This window comes from Bos grunniens, chromosome 11 (assembly GCF_055505025.1).
Source record: "Bos grunniens cultivar Pamir isolate PY7600 chromosome 11, Bosgru_T2T1.0, whole genome shotgun sequence".
Classification (NCBI taxonomy): domain Eukaryota; kingdom Metazoa; phylum Chordata; class Mammalia; order Artiodactyla; family Bovidae; genus Bos; species Bos grunniens.
This window is the reverse complement of record NC_141175.1, coordinates 3,418,091-3,440,687: the sequence shown is the minus strand read 5'-3', so window position 1 is coordinate 3,440,687 and position 22,597 is coordinate 3,418,091. Positions and strand designations below refer to the sequence as shown.

The following is a 22,597-nucleotide window of genomic DNA, read 5'->3' as shown; positions in this document are numbered from 1 at the left end:
GGCAGTTATTTGCATCCTGTTGTTTCAAGGGTTCTCTGTGTTGGCTGGCCTTCCTGAGCCGTGAGCAAAGGGAGGGCCGGAGGACCGACTGTCTCTATGGCTGGCTTCCAGCTGGAGGACTAGCACCTCAGGTTCCCCCCAGGCTGATGGAGCATCCTCTCCAGGCACCCCGCCCCCACCCCTGGATCCCTGACGTCAGCCGCGGCCGCCCTCATGTGTCACCTCTCCTGCCCGCCCTTCCACAGGGGTCAGAGCTGCTGAGGGACCCATCCCTGGGGGCTCAGTTCCGAGTTCACCTGGTGAAGATGGTCATCCTGACCCAGCCTGAGGTAGGTGCTGAGCCGGGAGCCCAGTCCCTGGTAAACCTGTTTCTGCAGTCTTTAACCTCTGTCCATAAGATCTGCTGGAGAAGGGATGGGCTGCCCACTCCAGTGTTCTTGGGCTTCCCTGGTGGCTCAGCTGGTAAAGAATCTGCCTGCAATGCAGGAGACCTGGGTTCGATCCCTGGGTCGGAAAGATTCCCCCGGAGAAGGGAAAGGCCACTCACTCCAGTATTCTGGCCTGGAGAATCCCATGGACTGTATTGTCCATGGGGTCGCAGAGAGTCAGACACCGCCGAGCGACTTGCACTTCACTTCTCCAGCGGGTGCACAGCAGGGGTGATGTCTTCCTGCCTGCCAGCCCTGGCCCTGAGCTCCAGCTCTGCCCTGCTGAGCCCCAGGCCCCTCCTCTGTGCCCTGGGATGGTAGTAGCGTTGTCATGAGGACTGAGGCTGCAGCAGCAGTCAGCACCCTGCTTGGGGTGGAGCCCCTAAAAGTGTGCTCTGTTGCCGGCCTCCCAGGATGCTCCAGAGATCACAGCTAACATCACCGCGTCGCTGCTGAGCGTCTGTGAATGGAGCAGGACAGTGAACCCCGAGGACGACACGGACCCCGGGCATGCTGACCTGGTCCTGTACATCACCAGGTAGCCAAGCCCCCGCAGGCATGCCAACCTGCCCAGGAGCTGCTCCCGTTCTCTGCCAAGGTGGCCCGCTGGCGGGCAGGCACCTCAGTGCCCCCCGGGTGTCTGTTCTCTCTTCCTGAGGTTTGACCTGGAATTGCCCGATGGTAACCGGCAGGTTCGGGGGGTCACCCAGCTTGGGGGCGCCTGCTCCTCCTCCTGGAGCTGCCTTATCACTGAGGATACTGGCTTTGACCTGGGGCTCACCATCGCCCATGAGATTGGGCACAGGTAAGGGGCCCCATGCCCTGGCCCCAAGCTCCAGGCAAGGACATGACCTGGGGAGGAGAGGTCATGGCTGGTGGGGGTATCAGGAAGAGCCAGGTGGGAGGAGCCTCTACTCTTGACCCAGTGGACTCGGGAGGGTGAGGAGCAAGGGCTTGGAAATCTGATACTTCTTTATTACCTAATAATTAAAACATTTTTCCCCCGCAAAATATAAGCAAAACAAACTTAGGAGTTAAAAAGTGATTATTGTAGGAAATTCATGTAAAGGAAAACAAGGCTGTAAAAATCACCCCAAATCCCACCACTTGGAGAAAACATCCATCTTTTCTTTACACACACACACACATCATTTTCATCCACAAAATTGGGATTATGCTGTACGTTGGTTAACTGCCTTTAAAAAATTTTTTTCCACGTAACCATTTTTTTAATTAATTATCTTCGGCTGCACTGGGTCTTCATGGCTCCTCTCGGGCTTTCTCTAGTTTCTACGAGTGGGGGCTCCGCTCTAGGAGTGGCGTGCGGGCTTCTTGCTGTGGCGGCTTCTTGCTGCGGAGCGCCCACTCCGGGGGTCCTGGGCTTCAGTAGCTGTGGTGCACCGGCTTAGTTGCTCCGAGGCGCGGGGGATCTTCCTGGACCAGGGGCTGAACCTATGCCCCCTGCACCAGCAGGCGGATTTCTAGTCGCTGGACCACCAGGGAAGCCAAGTTAACCTTTTTATATAAGAATATATCCCAAACGTTTCTCTCAAATGTTCTTTTACAATATATGTTGATTTTTTTTTGGTATGCACGTATTTTACTCAATCCATTCCCCAGTGTTAGACTTAGGTTATTTTCAGACTTTTCCTCGTATGACTGTTACACGCTCTTTGGGCAACTCTGTGCTCCTCTGTCAGAGAAGGCAATGGCACCCCACTCCAGTACTCTTGCCTGGAGAATCCCATGGACGGAGGAGCCTGGTGGGCTGCAGTCCATGGGGGTCGCTAAGACTTGGACACAACGGAGCGACTTCACTCTCACTTTTCACTGTCACGCATTGGAGAAGGCAGTGGCAACCCATTCCAGTGTTCTTGCCTGGAGAGTCCCAGGGACGGGGAAGCCTGGTGGGCACCGTCTGTGGGGCCGCACAGGGTCAGACACGACTGAGCGACTTCACTCTCACTTTTCACTTTCACGCACTGGAGAAGGCGACGGCAGCCCACTCCAGTGTTCTTGCCTGGAGAGTCCCAGGGACGGGGAAGCCTGGCGGGCTGCTGTCTGTGGGGCCGTGCAGAGCTGGACACGACTGAAGGGGAGCCTGGGGGCCTCCGTGCTCGGGGTCGCTGAGTCAGACACGACTGAGCAACGCAGCAGCAGCGCGCTCCTCTGTGTTGTCTACCAAGAGTGGGGGGCGTCTTGCTTTTTTGATTTTTAGTCTTTTCATTATGAAAGCAAATACCTGCTTCCTATGAAAATTCAAGTAGTACCGGAGACTCCTAAAGTGGAAAGTGAGTGCCTAACTTCCTCACCCACCAGCCCCCAGCTCCCACATGCTGCCTGTTAGCCTCCTGCCAGCGTGGAGGAGTTCCCATCTCCGCCCCCCCCAGGACAAGGCTGGGCTCCTACCCACAGCCACAACTTTTACCCCAGTTCTCTGCATCTCTGCCTGACTTCTCCCCCGGCCCAGCCACCACAATTCCTCCATCTATCTTTTTTGTAAAAAATATTTATTTATTCATTTATTTAGTTGCATGGGCTCTTAGGTGCCCCCCACCCCCCACCATGTGTAACCTCAGTTCCCCTGTGCTGGGGACCAACCCTCCACTGCATTGGAAAATGAATAATTCTCAACCACTGGACTGCTAGGGCAGTCCCTCCTCCATCTATCTTGTTGGGAGAAACAAACAGGAATTGAAAACCGTTGCCTTCCATTGGGAGCAGAAACCCTGGCCAGAGGCCCACCTTTCCACTTCTCCAGAATGCAGTGTTTTTCCTGTGTTCACCCCACCGATGCACCCCAGGTCAAGAAGGCAAACAGCACCAGGGCCTCAACGGCCCTCCCTGGAGCGCCGTCCTCCCAGATTTCAAACCCCGTGAAGAGTGTGGCCTGCACGTTTCTAAAGCCTTTAGATGTGTATCGGCTAAAAGAGGCCAGAGCCACCTGGGCGACGAGAGCGCTGGGCCGAGGGAGTCGAGGGTGGGTGGGTTACTCAGGGTCAACGCCGCCCTCAGGGCCGCCTCCTCCGCAGCTTCGGCCTGGAGCACGATGGCGTGCCGGGCAGCGGCTGCGGGCCCAGCGGCCACGTGATGGCCTCGGACGGCGCGGCGCCCGCCCTCGCCCTCGGGGGCCCGGCGTGGTCCCCCTGCAGCCGCCGGCAGCTGCTGAGTCTGCTCAGGTAGCCGCGCCCCCGCCCCGCCCCTCCCTACGCCCGCATCTGGCTCCGCGCGCCCCGCTCCTCCGCCCCGGCCCAGCCCTCCAGCGGCCCTCCGCTCGTGTCCGCTCCCGTCGCGGCCCCAGTCCACCTCTCCTTGGGCTCGCGGCCCGTCTCGGGGGGCACCCCTCCATCTCGGCCTTGCTCGCCCTCACCTCCGGTGCCCACCCGTCCATCCCGCCCCCTCCCGGGGTCCCCCACCCGGGGTCCACCCCCGGCCTGAACCGCGGCCTTGTCGCAGCGCAGGACGGGCGCGCTGCTTGTGGGACCCTCCGGGGCCGCTGTCCGGGCCCGCGGGGCAGCCTCCCGAGGTGCAGCCCGGCCTCTACTACGGCGCAGACGAGCAGTGCCGCGTCGCCTTCGGCCCCACGGCGGTCGCCTGCACCTTCCGCGGGGAGCACCTGGTGAGTCCGGCCGTGGGGGACGCGCCCCGCCACCCGCCCCTCCGCACCAGGGCCTCCCTCTGCCCGCTCATGCCCCCACCGCCCTTCTCCGCCCTCCTGCCCACTGGCCCAGACCCTCAGATGCCTCTGGAAATTCTGTTTCTGAACAAGGGCCCTTAGGTTTTCCTTCTGAGGAAGCCCCACAAATTATGTAGAGCTGCCTCTGATAGAGCCCCTGAGCCCATGGACCTTGATCCTGCACAGGTGGTTACCAACAGCTTCCAACCCTATGGGAGCTGGAGGGCTTCCTGGAGGAAGTGACCTCCAAGCCCAAAGTGCAGTGGGAGGGGAGCTGGAGGAGGCAGGTACCCTAAAGACAGACTTCCTCCCTGGGCTGCAGAGGACTTGCAGGCACTTTTGCCTCTGTGAGCCCCTTCCTGCTTACAAAATACTTGGAATTACGCTTAGTGTTTTCATAAAATATGTGATATTACAGGTGTTGTTATAAACACAAGTATATTAATGCTATATATTAGGACATTCTATTTGATCTAAAAGACCATCTTTTTTTTCTTCCGATTTTAAAAGAAATGAAGACACTTTTGTGGGCCCTGGCCACTGTTCCTGTTCCCGATAAAGGGGTCAGCCAGGCCCCCCTCTCCACGCTCCACTGCCCAGGGTGCTGGCTGTGTCACTGTCCCGTGGTCTGGGAGGGACAGGTGCAGCTGGGCACTGACCCCACGGGCCCTGGGGGCCCCTCAGCTGGCCATCTGTCCCCCCTCTTAGGACATGTGCCAGGCTCTCTCCTGCCACACAGACCCCCTGGACCCAAGCAGCTGTAGCCGCCTGCTTATTCCTCTCCTGGATGGGACAGAGTGTGGCGTGGGGAAGGTCAGTGGGGAGTCAGCAGGGCATGTGCGTGCATGTGTGTGTGTGTGTGTGGACACACACGTGCGTACTCACACGTGCTCACCCAGACCTGCACCCTGCAGCCCTCCTCCTGGGGTGGGAGACAGCAGGACCTCAGTAAAAGGGGGCAGAGGGTCCTGGCGCTGTCCTGGGTGTGCTGTTCAGGAGAGGTAGGCAGCCCAGTGCTTGCCCCACCCCCTCTGCAGGTGGCTTTATTCCAGGCTTACGGGACCCTTGCGACTCTGCTGGAGCAGGCGAGGGTCCAGGGTCCCCCTCTTGACCTCCTCACTCCCCCCAGAGAGCACAGTATACTTGGGGATGCCTGCTCCCAGGCCCGGTGTGGTGGCCTGTGGACAGGGGTGTGTTGTCAGCGACCTCTCGCTGGGAGGGGCAGGGCTTCTCGTGACCGCTCGGCCATGGGCCTCTGTGTGCCCTGCCCTGGTCACCTGTCCTGCGGCTCCCCTGCGTGTCCCCTCTGCCTTGTGTGGCCAGAACCTTCCTGCAGTCCCTGCACTGCGGGCAGGTGTCGGCTGTCCTGTTTAGCATTGGTGGAGGTTGCAAGTGTGTGTGTGTGTGTGTGTGTGTATGGGGGTTACCCTGTGCGTGCGGGCATGCCCTGGGTGTGGGTGCCTGTGGGTGTGGGGGGCCCTGGGTGCAGAACACGGTCCCATCCGTCTCTTGCAGTGGTGCTCCAAGGGTCACTGCCGCTCGCTGGCGGAGCTGGCCCCCGTGGGGGTGGTGCACGGGCACTGGTCTGGCTGGGGGCCCGCCAGTCCTTGCTCCCGCTCCTGTGGAGGCGGCGTGATTATCAGGAGACGGCGGTGCAACAACCCCAGGTACTGCGTGGAGGTGGCCGCTCCGTGCTCCCTGGCTCGGGGCCCTGGGTCCCCTCTCACCCCGTCGTCTTGTGGGCATTTTCAGACCTGCCTTTGGGGGACGCACGTGCGTAGGTTCTGACCTCCAGGCCGAGATGTGCAACACCCAGGTAGGCCTGCTTCCTTGGGCAGGGGAGGGGCTTCGGTCAGAGGTGGCACTGGCCTGGAGGAGCCCAAGGGTCAGGATGGCTGTGATCTGTGGTTCACACGGGGCACGTTCGAGAGCAAAAGTGGTTTTATTGATACCTTCCCCTTATAGCTCAGTTGGTAAAGAATCTGCCTGCAATGCAGGAGAGCCTGGTTCGATTCCTGGGTTGGGAAGATCCGCTGGAGAAGGGATAGGCTACCCACTCCAGCATTCTTAGACTTCCCTTGTGGCTCAGCTGGTAAAGAATCTGCCTGCAATGCGGCAGACCTGGGTTTGATCCCTGGGTTGGGAAGATCCCATGGAGGAGGGCATGGCAACCCACTCCAGTATTCTGGCCTGGAGAATTCCATGGACTGTATAGTCCATGGGGTCGCAAAGGGTCAGACACAACTGAGCGACTTTCACTTTCTGGACCACAGCACACAGCCCAGGCCTGTCCGACCACTGAAAGCAGCCCCCGCCCCCAGAGTGTCCCCCTCCTTACCCGGATGGCACTGCCCTGCACTGAGAACACCTCTCCTTCCCACAGCCAAGCCGGATACGGGGAGAGCATGGGTGATTTTTTTAGTTATGAGTTCAGGTGACTTTGACACCCATAACGTCAACCATGTGAAATTCTGCGGTTCAGTGTTATCTCGCACCTTCACAGCACCGTGCGACCACCACCTTTTTCTGGTTCCAAACGGTTCCCGTCACCCCAGAGCAAACCCCAGCTCATTAAACAGCCACTCCCCTGCCGCCTCCCCCCGGTCCCTGCCGGTCACCAATCCACTTTCTAGCTCTGGGGGTTTACCTGCGCTGGACATCTCATCTAAGGGGAATCATACCGCGCGTGGCTTTCTGCATCTGGCGTCTTCCACTCGGCGCGTGGTATTTTCATGTGTAGCATGCCTTAGAACTCCACTCCTTCTCGTGGCTGAATAATGCTCCACGGGACCGCATTTTGCTCGCGCCTTCATCCGTGGTCCATTTGTCGATACATTTGGGCTGTTTCTGTCTTCGGTTGTTGCGAGTAGCACTGCTACGAGTGTGTGTGTACGTGGCCTTATTTGAGCACCAGGTTTTCACTCTTTGGGGTGTACACCTAAAAGCCAAATTGCTGGATCACACGGTAATTCTACATTTAACTCCTTGAGAACCTCCAAGCCATTTCTCATGGCAGCTGAACTGTTGGCCTTCCCACCAGGAATGTGCGAGGGTTCCGACGTCTCCACATCCCCTCCAGCACTTACTTGTGTTTCCCACGAGGCCATCATAGAGGGTGTGGAGAGACTCCCCTGGCCTTGACTTAAGATCTGCACGTGGTGAGACCTTCCCTGCCCGCCTTTCCCAGGCGGACTCAACAGGCCCACTCCGATTGTTTTCCTCAGACTCCAGTGCAGAGCAGGCCAGGACGCAGCCCGCCTCAGCACCAGCTTCTTGTGCAAAGGCCCTTTGCTCTCGACTCCTCTGACTTTTCCAATACTGATACCTGCACAGACATAGTTCAGTTCAGTTCAGTTGCTCAGTCGTGTCCAACTCTTGCGACCCCTTGGACTGCAGTACGCCAGGCCTCCCTGTCCATCACCAACTCCCAGAGTTCACTCAGACTCATCTCCATTGAGTCAGTGATGCCATCCAACCATCTCATCCTCTGTCTCCCCTCCTCCTTCAATCTTTCCCAGCATCAGGGTCTTTTCCAATGAGTCAGCTCTTCGCATTAGGTGGCCAAAGTATTGGAGTTTCACTTCAACATCAGTCCTTCCAATGAACACCCAGGACTGATCTCCTTTAGGATGGACTGGTTGGATCTCCTTGCAGTCCAAGGGACTCTCAAGAGTCTTCTCCAACACCACAGTTCAAAAGCATCAGTTCTTTGGTGCTCACCTTTCTTTATAGTCCAACTCTCACATCCATACATGACCGCTGGAAAAACCACAGCTCTGGCTAGACGTAGCACAGATGTAGTGGATCCACATAAACGGGGCCTCCCTTCTGCTGAGCTCTCTGCCTGGCTTTCTTTCCTCTTCGTTGCCTGGGGCAGGCCCTGCCCTGTGTCCTCTCAGACTCTTGTAGAATCCTCCTGTCAGCAGAGGAAGGTTCTCGACACCGCACTCTCCAGGGCAGGGAACTGAGGTGCAGCCAGGAGCCAGGCTCAAACCCGAGTTTTCATCTTCCCGCTGCAGGGGCCCTTGCTGTCTCCCGGGGGTGAGGGTTCCCTCCCCGAGCCCCCTGCCCTGGCCCCTCCTGTGCCCGTCCTCCACCTCCTCCATCCAGGCCTGCGAGAAGACCCAGCTGGAGTTCATGTCTGAGCAGTGTGCGCAGACGGACAGCGAGCCCCTGCGCCTCTCCCCAGGGGGCAGCACCGCCTTCTACCGTTGGGGGACCGCAGAGCAGTACAGCGAAGGTGGGCCCAGGTTGGGGGGCCAGGCCCAAGACCCTGGGCGGGGAGCGTCACTAGGGGAGGCCCGGCATCACTCTGATGCTGTTTCGAGCAGGCTCAGGCTCTGTGTCTCACCGAGCATCCCACCCGCCCCGGCTCAGCCCCTTGCCGGCAGGTCAGCCCTGACCCCTCCTCCCTGAGTCTCCATCTCCCGTCTGTCAAACGGAGATAGGAGGCGTAGCGTGATGCTGGAAAAGCACTCGGCTCACAAGTCGGCCCACTCATCACATGGTGATGTGATTACTGCCTCGGGAGGCGGGGCAGGTGGGAAGTAAAACCCGCGCCGACCCCAAATGCAAAGAGCCCAGTGAGATGGCGCTTGGGGGTCAGTGAGAGCCCACTTGGATCCAGCTTCGCAGAGTCTCTGTCCCCGGCTCCCTGCACCCTCCCTCCGGGCTCCTTGTCTTTTGCTTCTCCCCAGGGAACGCCCTGTGCAGACACGTATGCCGGGCCGTCGGCGAGAGTTTCATGGTGCGGCGTGGGGACCGTTTCCTGGACGGCACGCGCTGTGTGCCGGGCGACCCTCAGGAGGACGGGGCCCTGAGGCTGTGCGTGTCAGGCAGCTGCAGGGTAGGCGTGTGTGCGCGGTAGAGTGCCCTTCTACCCTCTGTGGCCCCGAGGGTTCTCCCCAGAGAAGCCAGGGCATGAAGGGGCCTTCGAGGGGGTCAAGTCTGGGGGTGCAGCCCCCACGAAGCTGCAGCAGAGTCTGTGCTGGGTGATGCTGGGGAACAGGTCGAGCTTGGAGTCAAGAGCCTTGCCATGACCTGGGGCAAGTCATGTAAGCTCACCTCCTACACCAGAAACGGCAGAAACAGCCAGTTTGGTTGTGCGAACCTCAAAGGCCAGCCCTGTCCGAAGACACCGCCGGGGCCTCACCTGCCACTCTCCTCTGCACAGACGTTTGGCTGTGATGGCAGGATGGACTCCGGGCAGGTGCGGGACGTGTGCCAGGTGTGCGGCGGGGACAACAGCACGTGCCAGCCACAGAGCGGCTCCTTCACGGCCGGAAGGGCCAGAGGTAGGGCCTCCCTGGGGCGAAGGGCCCGGCTCCCCCCAGCCTCCAGGAGAACGCGCCAGCCCAGAGCCCGGTGCCCTCTGCCTAGGTGGTGGGGCTGCGTGCTCTCTTGGCCCTCGGCCCTCCCAGTGGGTCTCAGCCTCCCCAGGAGGCTCAGGTCGGTGATGCGGTGGCCCATCACTCACGGTTGCTCTCAGCACCTGTGACGCAGAAGAACACAGACGTGGGATGGCTGAGGTGGGCTGTTCTCGCCTCTCCTGCTGGAGGCATCTGAGCATGAGGGATGCTATGCTTGGAAAATCCTTGACTTTGATCTATTTATGTAAGAAGTCAGGTCTCTTGCAAAGTCGGTCGAGGAGCTAAGTCCCACCTCCCTCTGGCGCCAACACTTCCTCTTTCTGACTGTGACCTCAGCGACCTGAGACCACCCCTCCTCTGCTTCCTCCTAGAGTACGTCACGTTCCTGACCGTCACCCCCAACCTCACCAGCATCTACATCATCAACCGCAGGCCTCTCTTCACACACCTGGGTGAGCTGGCCAGACCGAGAAGTCTGAGGGCACAGCCCCGAGGTGTCCTCCCTTCCGATGCCACCTGCAAGTTTGAGGGTCCCTCAAATGCCCTCAGTTGGGGGATTCACCAGGTGGACCCCCAGAACTCTGAGAGCTGTTAAACTCACAGTTACGGCTTATTACAAGGGGGCAGCCAAAGGAAGAGATGCTTAGGGTGGTGTCAGGGAGGGCTCTATGTCCAGCCTCGAGAGCAACCACACATGCAGTGTGCTGCCAACCCTGGGAGCTCTCCTGAGCTCAGTGCCCGGGTGTCATGGGGACTTCCTTATGTCGATGAGGTTGAGGGACTGATTGATCGCTGCCCGGACCATTCCGTTCTCAGTCTCCAGCTTGGCTGAGGCTTGGTGACTCAAAGCCCCCACCCTAAATCACATATTTGACCTTTCACCCTAAACAAAGACGGATCAGGTCAGGCACAGGGCGCTGGTCAGACCCGTCTCTGGGGAAGGCCGACCTCTCTACACCGTGGGTGCCCTTTGAATCTGGGTTGGGGTGCTCACCCTGAGGTCCTTGTGCCTGCCCTTGGTGAGGGAGCAGGTCCACAGTGCTCCCCAGGCTCCGGGAAGAGGCACAGAGTAACGGTGTGGGGAAGCCTCCGTCGGTCAGACACCCTGTGCGTGGGGCGCCAGGAAGGTCTGCTCCCGGGAGAGTGGGGGGCCCTGGGGCGGGCGTGGCAGGTGAAGCCCTGGACGGTGCATCCTGCCGGCACAGTTGTCCCCTCTCCCTAACAGGGCCGTCTGTGGGAGGGGGAGGTTCTGGCTCCCAGGGTGGGGGGCCCTGCAGTGCTGACGGCCCCTCACCCACAGCAGTGAGGGTGCGTGGCCGCTATGTCGTGGCCGGAAACGGGAGCGCGTCTGCCAGCACCAGCTACCCCTCCCTCCTGGAGGACAACCGCGTGGAGTACAGGGTCACCCTGAGTGAGGACCGGCTGCCCCGCCGGGAGGAGATCCGCATCCGGGGCCCCACCCGGGACGACGTGGAGATCCAGGTGACCACAGGGCCTCTGCCGGGGTCGGCCTGTCCATCAGCTCAGACCCACACCTGCTCCTTCAGCAGCCACTGCAGGGCTGGGGTCCCACTCAGAGCCCACCAGAGCCCCTGGAGTCCTGAGAGCGGCTCAGAGGGAGAGCCCTGCAGAGGGACCGGGGGCTTCCAGGAAGGGGCCTTGCAGCTGAGGCTGCGGGCAAGCAGGGCGGGGAGAGTCTTGGGGGACCAGGGCCTGCAGTGGAGAGGCGCTCAGGGGCGGGGAGCAAGGGGGCCCTCCGGTGAGGAGGCTGCTGGAGGCCTGGGCAGACCTTGAGGGGCCTTGCTGGCCGCATGAGGGGTTTGAGCTCCCTCCTGGGGGCCTGGGGAGCTGCTGGGGGTCCCTGTGCAGGTGCAGTGGGGTTTGGGCTGTGTCAGACCCGCCGACGGAGGCCGTGGGCCTCTAGACAGCTGGGGGGTCCGGGCCGACGCCCGGGTTAGAGGCCCCCGTGGGGTCTGTCGTCCCAACAGGAGGAGCAGAATCAGCCAAAGAAAGGGGAGCATGGTGATACAGGGGTCAAGAGCCCGGTTAGGGGCTCAGCCCAGGGTTCAGCCCTGGCTCCACAGAAACTTGGGGTGGACGCTTAACCTTTCCAAGCCTCGGTTTCCCCCATCTGCGGAACAAAACTAAGCACGCCGAGATAAAGTGATGGTGAAGATTCGTCTATTTTTTCCCCAAAATCCTGCACAGTAGGCACTTGGCCGAGCGTCGGCACCCCCCACGTGCACGTGGAGAGCAGTCCTACCTCCTGGGGTCACGGGCAGGCCCGGGAGTGGACGCGAGCGTGCGCCAGGCAGTGTTGGCCGCAGGCCCCGCCCAGGGCAGCTCGGCGTGGGTGTGGGTCTTGCTGTCTCTCTGGGGCGGACGGAGCCCAGGCTGTGTCTGCGCGGGTCCTTCCCGCTGGGACCTGGCCTGCGAGCGGCCCGTGCGTGCTTTGCTGAGGAAGGTGCTTATGGGGCTGGACAGAAAGCAGTGGAGGGTGAAGTAGCCCCGGAGAACCTCTGGGGGTGGGCCGAGTGTCGACAGCCCCTGACTTGGTCTAGCAGCCAACCCCCTGCTCCCACAGCTGGGGAGGCAGCGGGGCTCCCCCTAGAAGGCCAGGCCAGAGCGAGCCCCCGGGGAGCGGTTAACCCCTTCCCTGCCTCCCCATGTGGCCTGCCTAGCTCAGCCCCCTCCCCACCCCAGGAGCCTACTTCCAAACGCTGGCTATCGAGCAGTTCTCTTGGCATCCTTTGCAGCGCGGATAGAAACACAGATTCCCAGGCCGCATTCAGGGCCTCTGACCTAGGACCTGCTGGTGACAGTGGGGGGTGGTGTGTGTGCCGAGAACACGCGTGTTAGCAGAGGGCTGTGACGGGTGGGGGCAGGTGCTGGGACCAGGAGCCTCCTCCTGGCCTCTGCCCACCAGGCTGGCCCCTCCCGGGACCTGGGGACCTTTCTGCAGTACAGACAGCCCAGTCTCCCCGCTGGACCCTCTTCCTTAACCCGCTGTGTCCTCAGGGCCGAGCCCACGCTGCCAGGCCCCCTCCAGAGCCCCAGATGCGGCCCGTCCCTGCCCTTCCCACGGCCTTACTCATGCTGCAGAAGCCAGAGCTGTGGGCTTCTCACCCCGGGCTTGGCCTGGAAGGCCCCTTCCGCGGCCTCCTCCAGCTGTCCACCCTGCTCAGCCTCCTCGGGGCCCTTCTCTGTGCTCCCTGGCCCCCTGTGCACACCCGTCGCTGTGCCTGGCTGCAGCCCACCCTCCCCCAGCCACCATGAGCTCCCGGAGCCGGGGGCACTGTCCTGGCTGCTACGTGTGGCGTGAGCTCAGCATCAGCGGTGGTTTGCTGAGTGAAAGAACGTAAGCGGGAGGAGGGCAGGGCGGGAGGCTTCCTGAAGGAGGCGGCCGTGACAGCCCCCCTCTCCCGGCAGGTTTACAGGCGCTACGGCGAGGAGTACGGCAGCCCCGCCCGCCCCGACATCACCTTCACCTACTTCCAGCCCGAGCGGCAGGCCTGGGCTTGGGCCCCGGTGCGGGGGCCCTGCTCCGTGAGCTGCGGGGCAGGTGGGGCCCGGGGCGGGGCTCGCCTGGAAGCCTGGCATGCCACCCGCCCCGTGGAGGTGGCCCAGCCCCCTGTTCCCCTCCAGGGCTGCGCCAGGTGACCTACAGGTGTCAGGACCAGTCCAGGAGCGAGTGGGTGGAGGCTGCCCGCTGTGCAGGGAGCCGGCCCCCCGCGGCGTGGTCAGAGACCTGCACCCCCGGGCCCTGCCCCCCGCAGTGAGTGCTGGCTGTGGCCCGCCTGGGGGTGGGGTGGCTCAGGGGCCCTCGCAGCACAGCTGGCAGGGTCTGGGCGAGTCCTTGATCGGCCCTGGCAGTGTCCCCAGGTGGCAGGTGAAGACACCGAGACTCGGGCAGACCCGAGTGGCTGGTCAGCCTGGTGTGACCTGCTGCCCCCATCTATGGGTAGCTCGCTCCCTCTCTGAGCTCAGGCGCCCACTGCTCGGGGAGAGGACCACCCTGCCTGCGAGAGTTGTGGTGTTGGCTTGGGGAGGGACCACAGCCCGGTGGGAGCACGATGCTAGGAGCAAGGTGGTCCGTGTTGAGTGGGGGGAGGGGGCAGCCAGCCGCTGGCGCTTTCAAACAGATGTCCTTAGGCTCAGGTGCGGCTCAGGGACACCTGGAGAGCGTCTAGGTCCCTGAAGGGACCCTGAGCCCTGCCCTGGCCAGGGAAGTGATCTGACGGGTCAGACGGATCTGTTCGGATGCCCTGTTCCTCTCCTCAGCTGGGAGGCTGGAGACTTCGGCCCCTGCAGCGCCTCGTGTGGGGGTGGCCTGCGGGAGCGAGAGGTGCGCTGCGTGGAGGCCCGGGGCGGCCTGCTGAGGACCGTTCCCCGCTCCCGGTGCAGAGCGCTGGCCCCGCAGCCGGCGGCCGTGGACACCTGCAATTCCCAGCCCTGCCCCCAGAGGTGAGCACGGGGTGGGCAGGGCCCCCCAAGGCCAGATCCGGGCAGAGCCTCCCTGGCGGGGCTCGTCCCTGCACTGAGCCCTTCCCTTTTGGGGTGTCCCCTCTTCCCGAGGCCTCTGGCCAGCCCCTGCCACCCTCCCACCCAGGAGGCCCTGGACTGGCCAGTCCCGTCTCTTTGAACTTTTTTTCGAACTCGTGAGGACAGAGCAAACGCACAGATGTCCAGCCACAGACGTCACTCTGTCGCTGCTGTTGTCCACCCCGCAGCGTTCCAGCTGACAGAGGCTTATCAGTCTGATTTGCCGCTAGCCGTCTGGGGCACCCAAGCCAGTCCCCTCCCTCTCTGGGTCCCAGATTTGTCACCTGGGCAGCGGGGAGGGGAGTGGCCTGGGCGCTGGTGGTCCGCGGGTGGCCCTGGGCACCCTCCCTGTCCCCCGCATGCCGTGTGACCGTGGCAGACACAGCAGTCACTGCTCTCTCCTGCTGAGGGCTGAGCCTGCCCTGGGATCCTCTCCACACAGCACTCCAGGCCGCCTCTAGCTCTCAGGGCCGGCGTAGGAGGCGCATTTGCTGCCCCTGAGCTGGCGAGCTGCCTGCATCTGGCACGTGCCTCCCAGCACCGCTGGGTCTAGGTCGCGCGGAGCCACGCTCTTCTCTGGTTGGGGACCCGCCTTTGCCTCTGGAAGGCGGGAGCGTCAGGGCTAGTCTCTGCACCCTGGGTGCCAAGTGGAGGCCCGCAGCTGTTCAGCCAGGCCTCAGGGAAAGGCTCCTGGCCTTGCCTCTTTGTGGGGGACCCTCTGTGGGCTCTTGGAGACTGGGGAGCAGGTTCACCGCCTCTCTATGCCAGGACCTGGATTGCACGACCGCCCGAAGGCAGAGGCAGAGCCTGACGGCTGTCGTGTCCTGTCCTCAGGGAAACAGACGCGTGCTCGTCGGCCTGTGGCGCAGACCCGGCCGTGCAAAACACGACGTGTGTGCCGGGGTCAGATGGCACGGGGCTGTTGGTGACTGCTGGGCCCTGCTCTGCAGACGAGAAGCCGCCTGCCTCAGAGCCCTGTGTCGAGGCGACATGTCCTCCCGGCTGGGACCAGGTGAGCGTCCTGGGAGAAGGGGGAGCTCTGGTTACACTGGCCTCCTGGCCAGAGCGGGAAGACCTCCCTCGTGCAGGGCTGCTGTCCCCGGGAGGCCCCTGGGCAGAGGGCAGACTTCGATGCAGAGCTCAGGGTGCTGGGACGCCCCCTCCCCACTGGCGAGCAGCCTGAAGCGTCCAGAGCCTGATAAGATGGTGGCACTTTGCTGCCAGGCTCCCACCGGCGTCCATGGGCTCAAGCTGGGAGGCGTTGCTTTCAGACAAGCATGCCAGCCCATGCCCCCGACTTCCCTGGGCTGTGGCAGTGGGGAGGGGACTTCAGGGCCAGGCGTGCCTGCTGATCTGGCTCCCAAGGCCCAGCACCGCCTGCCCCACGGTGACTGCTCAGGCTGGTGTAGAGACCAGTGTGGGGCATGAAGTCACTGCCGGAGCCAGGAAGCCAGCTTCCCGGGAAAGCAGCCGTGGGTGGGTGGCCTTTGGGTGCTGGTGACCACTTCCTTTCTCTCCTGAAGGGGTGTGCTGGGTGGGAGTGGAGGGCCAGGTGCCCGGGGGTCTGGAGGTGGGAGGCCCAGACCCACCAGCTCGGTGCCTGGCCCCTGCAGCTGGACGTCCGGCCCCCGGGGCGGGAGGCTGCGTCCCCAGCGGGCGGCCCCGGGCTGGAGGCACTTGCCGCGCACGTGTGGACACCCCTGGCGGGGCCCTGCTCTGTCTCCTGTGGTCAAGGTGAGGCCCCGGTGCTCCTGAGGGTCGGCTAACTCGAGAATAGTGTTTGAGGTGGCATACACAAGGACGTGACGTTATAAGCAAGGAGACTGGGGCCAGCCAAGCACAGCAACCATGCGAACGTGCTTGTTGATTGGCTGGAAGGTAGGAAGTGATCATAAAACCCAGCCGTGCTGGGACCCAGGAGCTTATTCTTCAGGTCTAAGGAAGGCCCCAAACTTAGCTCTGAGCTTTCTGGTGGCCAATCCAGAGAAGCAAAAATTAATGTTAAGATACAGAGTGTTTTAAACTGAAAACCCTGGGAATGCCCTGGTGGGCCAGTGGGTAGGACTCACTGCTGTGGCCCAAGTTCAACCCCTGGTCAGGGAACTAAGATCCTGCAAGCTGCGAGGCAAGGCTGAAAATAACTAACCAACCTAAAACCCTAATCACTTGCTCAGCTAAACCCCAGGGTACTTAGAATTGAGGCCAGAGATTTCTTTTGTGGATACTCCTAAAGGAGAGATTCAAGGACACGGCCCTAATAACATCTTGGTGGTAGACACAGTAAAGGGTTTTAATGTAGCAACTCTTACAATGCCCCTCAATAAAAAGATCAGCCACCATTTCTGAGTGCCTACTATGTGCCAAGCACTTTCTGTGTGTGCGTGCATGCTCATTCGCTCAGTCATGTCCAACCCTTTGTGACCCCATGGACTGTAGCCCACCAGGCTCCTCTGTCCATGGAATTTCCCAGGTTAAGAATCCTGGAGTGGGTTAGCATTTCCTTCTCCCTGGGATCTTCCTGACCCAGGGAACGAACCCGTGTCTCTTGTGACTCCTGCATTGGCAGGCAGATTCTTTACCACTGAGCCACCTGGGAAGCCCATCAAGCACTGTCTAGTCTCCTGGAAAAATCTTGATAAATATCCCTCCACATCAGGCACCATTAGATGAAAAAACTGAGCCTCAGAGAGGTTAAGTCACTTGTCCAAGGTCACACAGCTGGTAGGTGGCAGAAAGTGAAAGTCGCTCAGTCGTGTCTGACTCTTTGCGACCCCATGGACTATACAGTCCATGGAATTCTCTAGGCAGAATACTGGAGTGGGTAGCCTTTCCCTTCTCCAGGGGACCTTCCCAACCCAGGGATAGAACCCCGGTCTCCCGCATCGCAGGCGGATTCTTTATCAGCTGAACCACGAGGGAAGCCCAAGAACACTGGAGTGGGTAGCCTATCCCTTCTCCAGGGGATCTTCCCAATGCAGGGATAGAACCGGGATCTCCTGCATTGCAGGCAGATTCTTTACCAACTGAGCTCTGAGGGAAGCCGGGACTCAAATCCAGGGAGGCCTCATCTGCTAGAGCTGTCCAGAGATTGGGGCTCCCATGGTCCTCGCTGACCCCCTTCTCGGGGTGCGGGGTTCCTCCTTCCTCCCCGCAGGCCTGGTGGAACTGCGTTTTGTGTGCGTGGACACTGCCCTCAGGACACCCGTCCGGGAAGAGCTGTGTGACCTGGCAAGCAAGCCCGGGAGCCGGCGGGAGGCCTGCCAGGCTGCCCCGTGCCCGGCCAGGTGAGTCTGAGGGAGGGAGGCCGTGCAGAGCTGCAGCAGTCTGGGTGCCCCCGGGAGGAAGGCGCTCCACCCTGGCTGCGGCTCCCTACGGAACACTGGCCTTCCCTCCCTGCAGGTGGGAGACCCGAGCCTTGGCACCGTGCCCGGTGACCTGTGGAGGCGGGCAGGTGCCACTGGCTGTTCGCTGTGTGAGGATGGACCAAGGCCGCCTCGTCTCCCTGCCTCACTCCAAGTGCTGGCCCATGCCCCGGCCTAGGCCCCTGGAGGACTGCAGCCCGGAGCCCTGCCCTGCCAGGTGGGCCCCTCCCTAAGGAGGCAGGTGGTCCTAGGCAAGCATCCTTGCAGGGTGGCATCATCACCTCCCATTAGCTCCTAAGTCTTGGCATCCTCACCCGCAGGAGTGGGTCATACTGGTGCACAGAAGACTGGGGGGTAGGGCGTTTATCACACAGGGTTTGGAATGCTGTGGGCACATGCGGTTGGTGGCTCATTTTTCATCAGTTGCTCTTTACTGGGCACCTACTGTGCCCAGCTGCTGTGCTGTCACAAGGGGACCCTACCGCTAATAAGACAGAGGCATCCCCGTCTCATGGAGCAGACGCTGGGGGCTGGGGGTGGGGGACGCATGACAAAGAAGATTGATGTATGTGTGTATATGTATAATTTGATGGACGGTGTTGGTGTGATGTGGAAACACAGCGGGAAAGAAGGTTGGGAGTCCTGGGGGAGCGGGCCCGGGTGACGGTGGGTGTGGGATTCCTGTTGGAGACCGATGTCTCTGCAGGGCCCCTTGGGTGCCCTGCCCCTTCCCCCATTGCTTTTCTGGACACGTCAGCCTTCAACTTCCCCTTCTGCAAAGTGGGGTCTTCTGAATGTTCTCTGTCCACTGCGCTGAGCCTCCCAGGGGAAACGTAAAAGTGACTCCCCGGAAAGAGAACCTTTTCCAGGCCCTTTCTGGTCTGGGGTGGACGTGAGGGGAAGCCGGGCTCCCCCAGGGTGCCCCCTGACTCCCGTTTGCCCCAGGTGGCGGTACAAGCTGGCCGCTTGCAGCCTGAGCTGTGGGGGAGGGGTGGCGCAGAGGATCCTGTACTGTGCCCGGGCCCACGGCGAGGACACGGACGAGGAGATCCTGCCAGACACCCAGTGCCAGGGGCTGCCCCGCCCGGAGCAACAGGAGGCCTGCAGCCCGGAGCCCTGCCCGCCCAGGTCAGCAGCCCCAGCGTGGGCAGTAGGCAGCCTGAGTGCCTAGCGTGTGCTGATGTGGGGCTGGGCCAATGGGGGTAACAGGGCGTCTTGGGGGCAACGGAAACAGGACCCCCACCTTCCTCCTGGCAGGCTGCACCCGGTGCCATTCTGGCAAACTCAGTCACTGTCAGCTCTAATGGGGGTGGGGCTGGGGGCTTCCCAGTGGAGGAGGCAGCATCTGAGCGGAGCCCGAGGGCGGTCCACCTGGGGCTCAGCACCGCTGAAGCCACGGGGACAGCACAGGTCCCGCCAGGGGGGTCCAGAGATGGATGGGAGCCCGATGGGGAAGCTCCCAGTGCTCCTGCGGCTTCCTCTTTGTATTTTGCACTTTAAATAACACAGTGCTCCTCTGTGTCACTCAAACATCCAGAAAAGAGCGTAAGTCACCCACATCCTACTGCCAGGCTTCACGGATGCTTCTGTATCTCTGTTTCCTCTGTCTCCTTCATTTTAAAGAAGTACGCCACCACAGGATGACTTCACTTACATTGAAACCTTTAAACTCATCTGTGATTTATTTGGGGGTCTGTTGCAAAGTAGGGGGCTTCCAGGGGGTGCTAGTGGTAAAGAGCCCGCCTGCCAATGCAGAAGACATAAGAGACTCAGGTTCGACCCCTGGGCTGGGAAGATCTCCTGGAGGAGGGCATGGCAACCCATTCCAGTATTCTTACCTGGAGAATCCCATGGACAGAGGAACTTGGAGGGCGACAGTCTATAGGGTCACAAAGAGTCGGACACGACTGAAGCAACTCAGCACGCGTGCAAAGTAGGGGAGCAAGCTGTTTCTCCACATCACCAGCTCGCGGCAGCGCTGGCTGCACCCCCCGCCCCTGCCACGCGCCCCCTGTATTGCACCTCACTTCTCCTGTGTGTCGGATCTGTGTGGGGCCTCCTACCAGGCTCTGTTGGCTTATTCCCCCACCTACCGCCACCCCCAAGTCAAACTGTTTTAATCGCTGTAACTTTATGATCCATTTGCTATCCACACCCGTGTCCCTTGATTTCCTTGCTCACGCTAAAACGTGCACTCCATTTATTTTTGCGCATCATATTTGAGATGATCTGGGATTTTTCAAATGGGCATTTCGTGCACACAGGAGCTCTGCTTACCCCTGGAATGTCCCTGTGGCCACCCTGGCCTCCCTTGATGTTCTGGAACATTCCAGGGGATGCTTGTGCGCCTGCCTTCCCGCTGCTCTTGTATGTGTCTCCTCAGAAATCCCTCCCCAGGCTCTGCTCAAAGTGCCATCACAGGGAGGCAGGGGGTCCCCCCGGGACACCGTCACAACGCGGGTGGGCGTGGGGCGTGCTGCTGCTGGCATATGGTGGGTGGAGGCCGGGGGTGCCCCTAAACACACCCTCCACCGTTCAGATGGCCCCACGACAAAGACCCATCCGGCCCCAAGTGGCACGAGGCGGAGACCTGTGTGTGCTCCGAGGCGCGTGGGGAGGACTTGGTCTGGTTCCCGGCCGTATCTTGGCATCTAGAACAGCGCCAAGCCCACAGAAGGCACGCGATCGGGAGGCGGCATCTCGGGTCTCAGGGCCGGGGCAGCCTAGTGTGGTGATTAGGACTCCAGGCCCCAGGGCAGCCTGCCTGGCTTCAGCCTCGGCTCTGAAATGCACCAGTCGTCATCATTTGCTGAAAGATGATAAACCACCATGGTCAGGAGTGAATGATGGGGACGGAGATCAGCTGTCCATCATCCCAGGGCACCGCTGCCCCGGCCCTGTTCTTGACCCAGCCAGCAGCTGGTGCCACGGGTGTTCTGTGACAAAGGGGACGGAAGGGGGGACCTTCTTAAGGAAACAGAGCTCTCTTTCCTGCAGAGCCTCCCCCACGCCACTCAGCCCGGTGATCAGCCAGGAGGGGCCCAGGGGCTGTGCTGCTGGACACCCCCAGGGCCTCGGAACTGGTCCTGGCTGGCCGTCCGAGAAGCCCCCCTGGGCAGTGCCACCTCTGGGGGAGCCGAGCCCCTCTCTGGGGTCTTCTCTTGCTGCAGGTGGAAAGTCACGTCCCTCGGCCCGTGCTCGGCCAGCTGTGGGCTAGGCACGGCCACACGCTCGCTGGCCTGTGTGCGGCTGGACCACGGCCAGGACACAGAGGTGGACGGGGCAGCCTGCGCAGGTCTTGTGCGGCCACAGGCCAGCATCCCTTGCATCGTCGCTGACTGTGCCTACCGGTGGCACGTCAGCGCCTGGACACAGGTAAGCGCTGCAGCTGGGGCCGGCCGGCCAGTGTGTCAGCCGAGGGTCCTCACGCATGGGGACGTGGGCAGGGGGTCGTGATCCCCTGAAAGGAGGGGGAGAGCCAGGCCTGTTAGGGCACCCAGGGACGGAAGACCTAGAGGTGTCAGGGGACAGGTAGGCCTTCAGAGGCCCCAAGGTCTGGAGACGCCCGAAGATGAAGGGCTGATAACTCCGGAAGGTGAGTAGCTGCCATCCCACGCCCAGCACCTTGCAAGGCCCTGGAGAGATGAAGGTAGACAGGGCTGGGTCCCTCCCCCTGGAGGGGCTTGCTCACAGCACGGAGGGAAGAAGAGGCGGAGCACATGGCCGCCAGCGTCAGGAGGAGCCTGGGCATCCGGGGTGGAGAGATGATCGCTTGGAAGGGGCGGTGCGGGGCGGGAAGGCAGGGTGGACACTGCACTGAGTGAGTGACGGAGGGCGGAAGGAGGAAGCCACAGGTCCTCACTCTGCAGCCTGGAGGCAGCGAGGCCTGGAGGGCCACAGTGAGAGACCCGGGTTTGAATCCATGCTCTTCCTCCCTCTGTGACCCTTGAAGGGTGACTTCTCTGAGCCTCAGTCTTCTCATCTGGAGAATGGGCACGTATGCTCGCCTCCTGCGTTGGGCAGAGATTATATCAGATCCTGCCTGGCCACTGGTCAACCACTGTGCTTGTCTCGCCCTGGCAGGGTCAGCCTCACTCTGTCCCTCTTCCCTGGCAGTGCTCCGTCTCCTGTGGGGAGGGCATCCAGCATCGGCACGACGCCTGCCTAGGACCTGGGGCCCAGGTGCCTGTGCCCGCCGACTTCTGCCAGCACCTGCCCAAGCCGGTGACCGTGCGGGGCTGCCAGGCTGGGCCCTGCGTGGGGCAGGGGATGGCCAGCCCGGCGCCCCGTGAGGAAGCCACTGCTCCAGGCCAGACCACAGCTGCCACAGCTGCGTCCCTGGAGTGGCCCCAGCCCCACACCCGCCTCCTCTCCCCAGCTCAAGGACGCCTGCCCGGGCCCCAGGAAAGCCCAGTGGAGACCAGTTAGTTTCATTCCTTCTTTCTGTGCGGGGGGGCTGCAGGAGTGGGGGCAAAGGCATCTTCACCGGGGAGAGTAAGACAGAGCTCCTCATGGGGACCTCCCAGAGAAGGGGGTGGACCTGTGACTGCAGCACTCTGGACACTGGGCTGAGCACGGCTGAACTGGAGGGGTGGGCTTGGGAGGCTGGGCCCTCTGCCTCACTGGGAAAGTGCAAGCTCACTTTTACTACCATCGGGGAGAAGAACCCGAAGGTTGAGAAGAGTCAGAAGCCCTGCCCGTGTGACCCACTGGCGCATCAGGCGTGGCTCTGTGCCTGGGGTGGTGATGCGCTGACCCACGCAGTGCCCTGCTCACCTGAGAAGGCTTCCGGTGGGGCCTGGGAGGACATGAGCCACCCCAGCTCCCAGGCTCCTCCCCTGGCCCTGCCCCGCGGGGGACGCGCTGCCTGGGAGTGCTGCTCACCCGCCGTCCTGCTGCTTGCTTGCTAGGTGTCTGTGGCCGGCAGCACCTTGGGCCAACGGGAATCATCGACATGCGAGGCACGGCGCGGCCAGACTGTGCGGTGGCCATCGGGCGGCCCCTGGGTGAAGTGGTGACTCTCCGGTTTCTGGAGGGTTCTCTCAACTGCAGTGCTGGTATGTCTGGGGCCACGGGAGCAGCTGTTGCCAGTCCCAGGGTCTGGGGGTGCCAGTGAGGGTAACTCGAGGGTGCCCCATGCCTGGGAGCATGCTCCAAGTGCCTCCCCATGTGTAATCACTACAGCCAGCTGAGGACTGGGGTGTGGCTGTCCCCATTTCA

General features: G+C 61.7%; 1 protein-coding gene across 5 annotated transcripts in view; it reads left to right on the top strand.

The window, feature by feature from the left end:
• Positions 1-22,597, top strand: part of ADAMTS13 (ADAM metallopeptidase with thrombospondin type 1 motif 13) — a 33,117-nt gene that overhangs the window by 7,458 nt on the left and 3,062 nt on the right. For 2 of the 5 annotated variants that reach the window (XM_086324222.1, XM_086324224.1), the window contains exons 4-27: positions 246-329; positions 842-966; positions 1,087-1,233; positions 3,461-3,607; positions 3,885-4,047; positions 4,813-4,917; positions 5,620-5,771; positions 5,857-5,920; positions 8,215-8,344; positions 8,802-8,950; positions 9,278-9,398; positions 9,845-9,925; positions 10,774-10,955; positions 12,903-13,035; positions 13,119-13,248; positions 13,755-13,937; positions 14,850-15,027; positions 15,629-15,749; positions 17,170-17,299; positions 17,415-17,594; positions 18,323-18,505; positions 20,548-20,752; positions 21,494-21,800; positions 22,288-22,434. In XM_086324222.1, coding sequence (XP_086180348.1) covers positions 246-329; positions 842-966; positions 1,087-1,233; positions 3,461-3,607; positions 3,885-4,047; positions 4,813-4,917; positions 5,620-5,771; positions 5,857-5,920; positions 8,215-8,344; positions 8,802-8,950; positions 9,278-9,398; positions 9,845-9,925; positions 10,774-10,955; positions 12,903-13,035; positions 13,119-13,248; positions 13,755-13,937; positions 14,850-15,027; positions 15,629-15,749; positions 17,170-17,299; positions 17,415-17,594; positions 18,323-18,505; positions 20,548-20,752; positions 21,494-21,800; positions 22,288-22,434 — 3,547 coding nt within the window. Of the gene's footprint in view, positions 1-245; positions 330-841; positions 967-1,086; positions 1,234-3,460; positions 3,608-3,884; positions 4,048-4,812; positions 4,918-5,619; positions 5,772-5,856; positions 5,921-8,214; positions 8,345-8,801; positions 8,951-9,277; positions 9,399-9,844; positions 9,926-10,773; positions 10,956-12,902; positions 13,036-13,118; positions 13,249-13,754; positions 13,938-14,849; positions 15,028-15,628; positions 15,750-17,169; positions 17,300-17,414; positions 17,595-18,322; positions 18,506-20,547; positions 20,753-21,493; positions 21,801-22,287; positions 22,435-22,597 lie in introns of those variants that run through there. The other 3 variants (XM_086324223.1, XM_086324225.1, XR_015136089.1) reach the window with 3 other exon arrangements.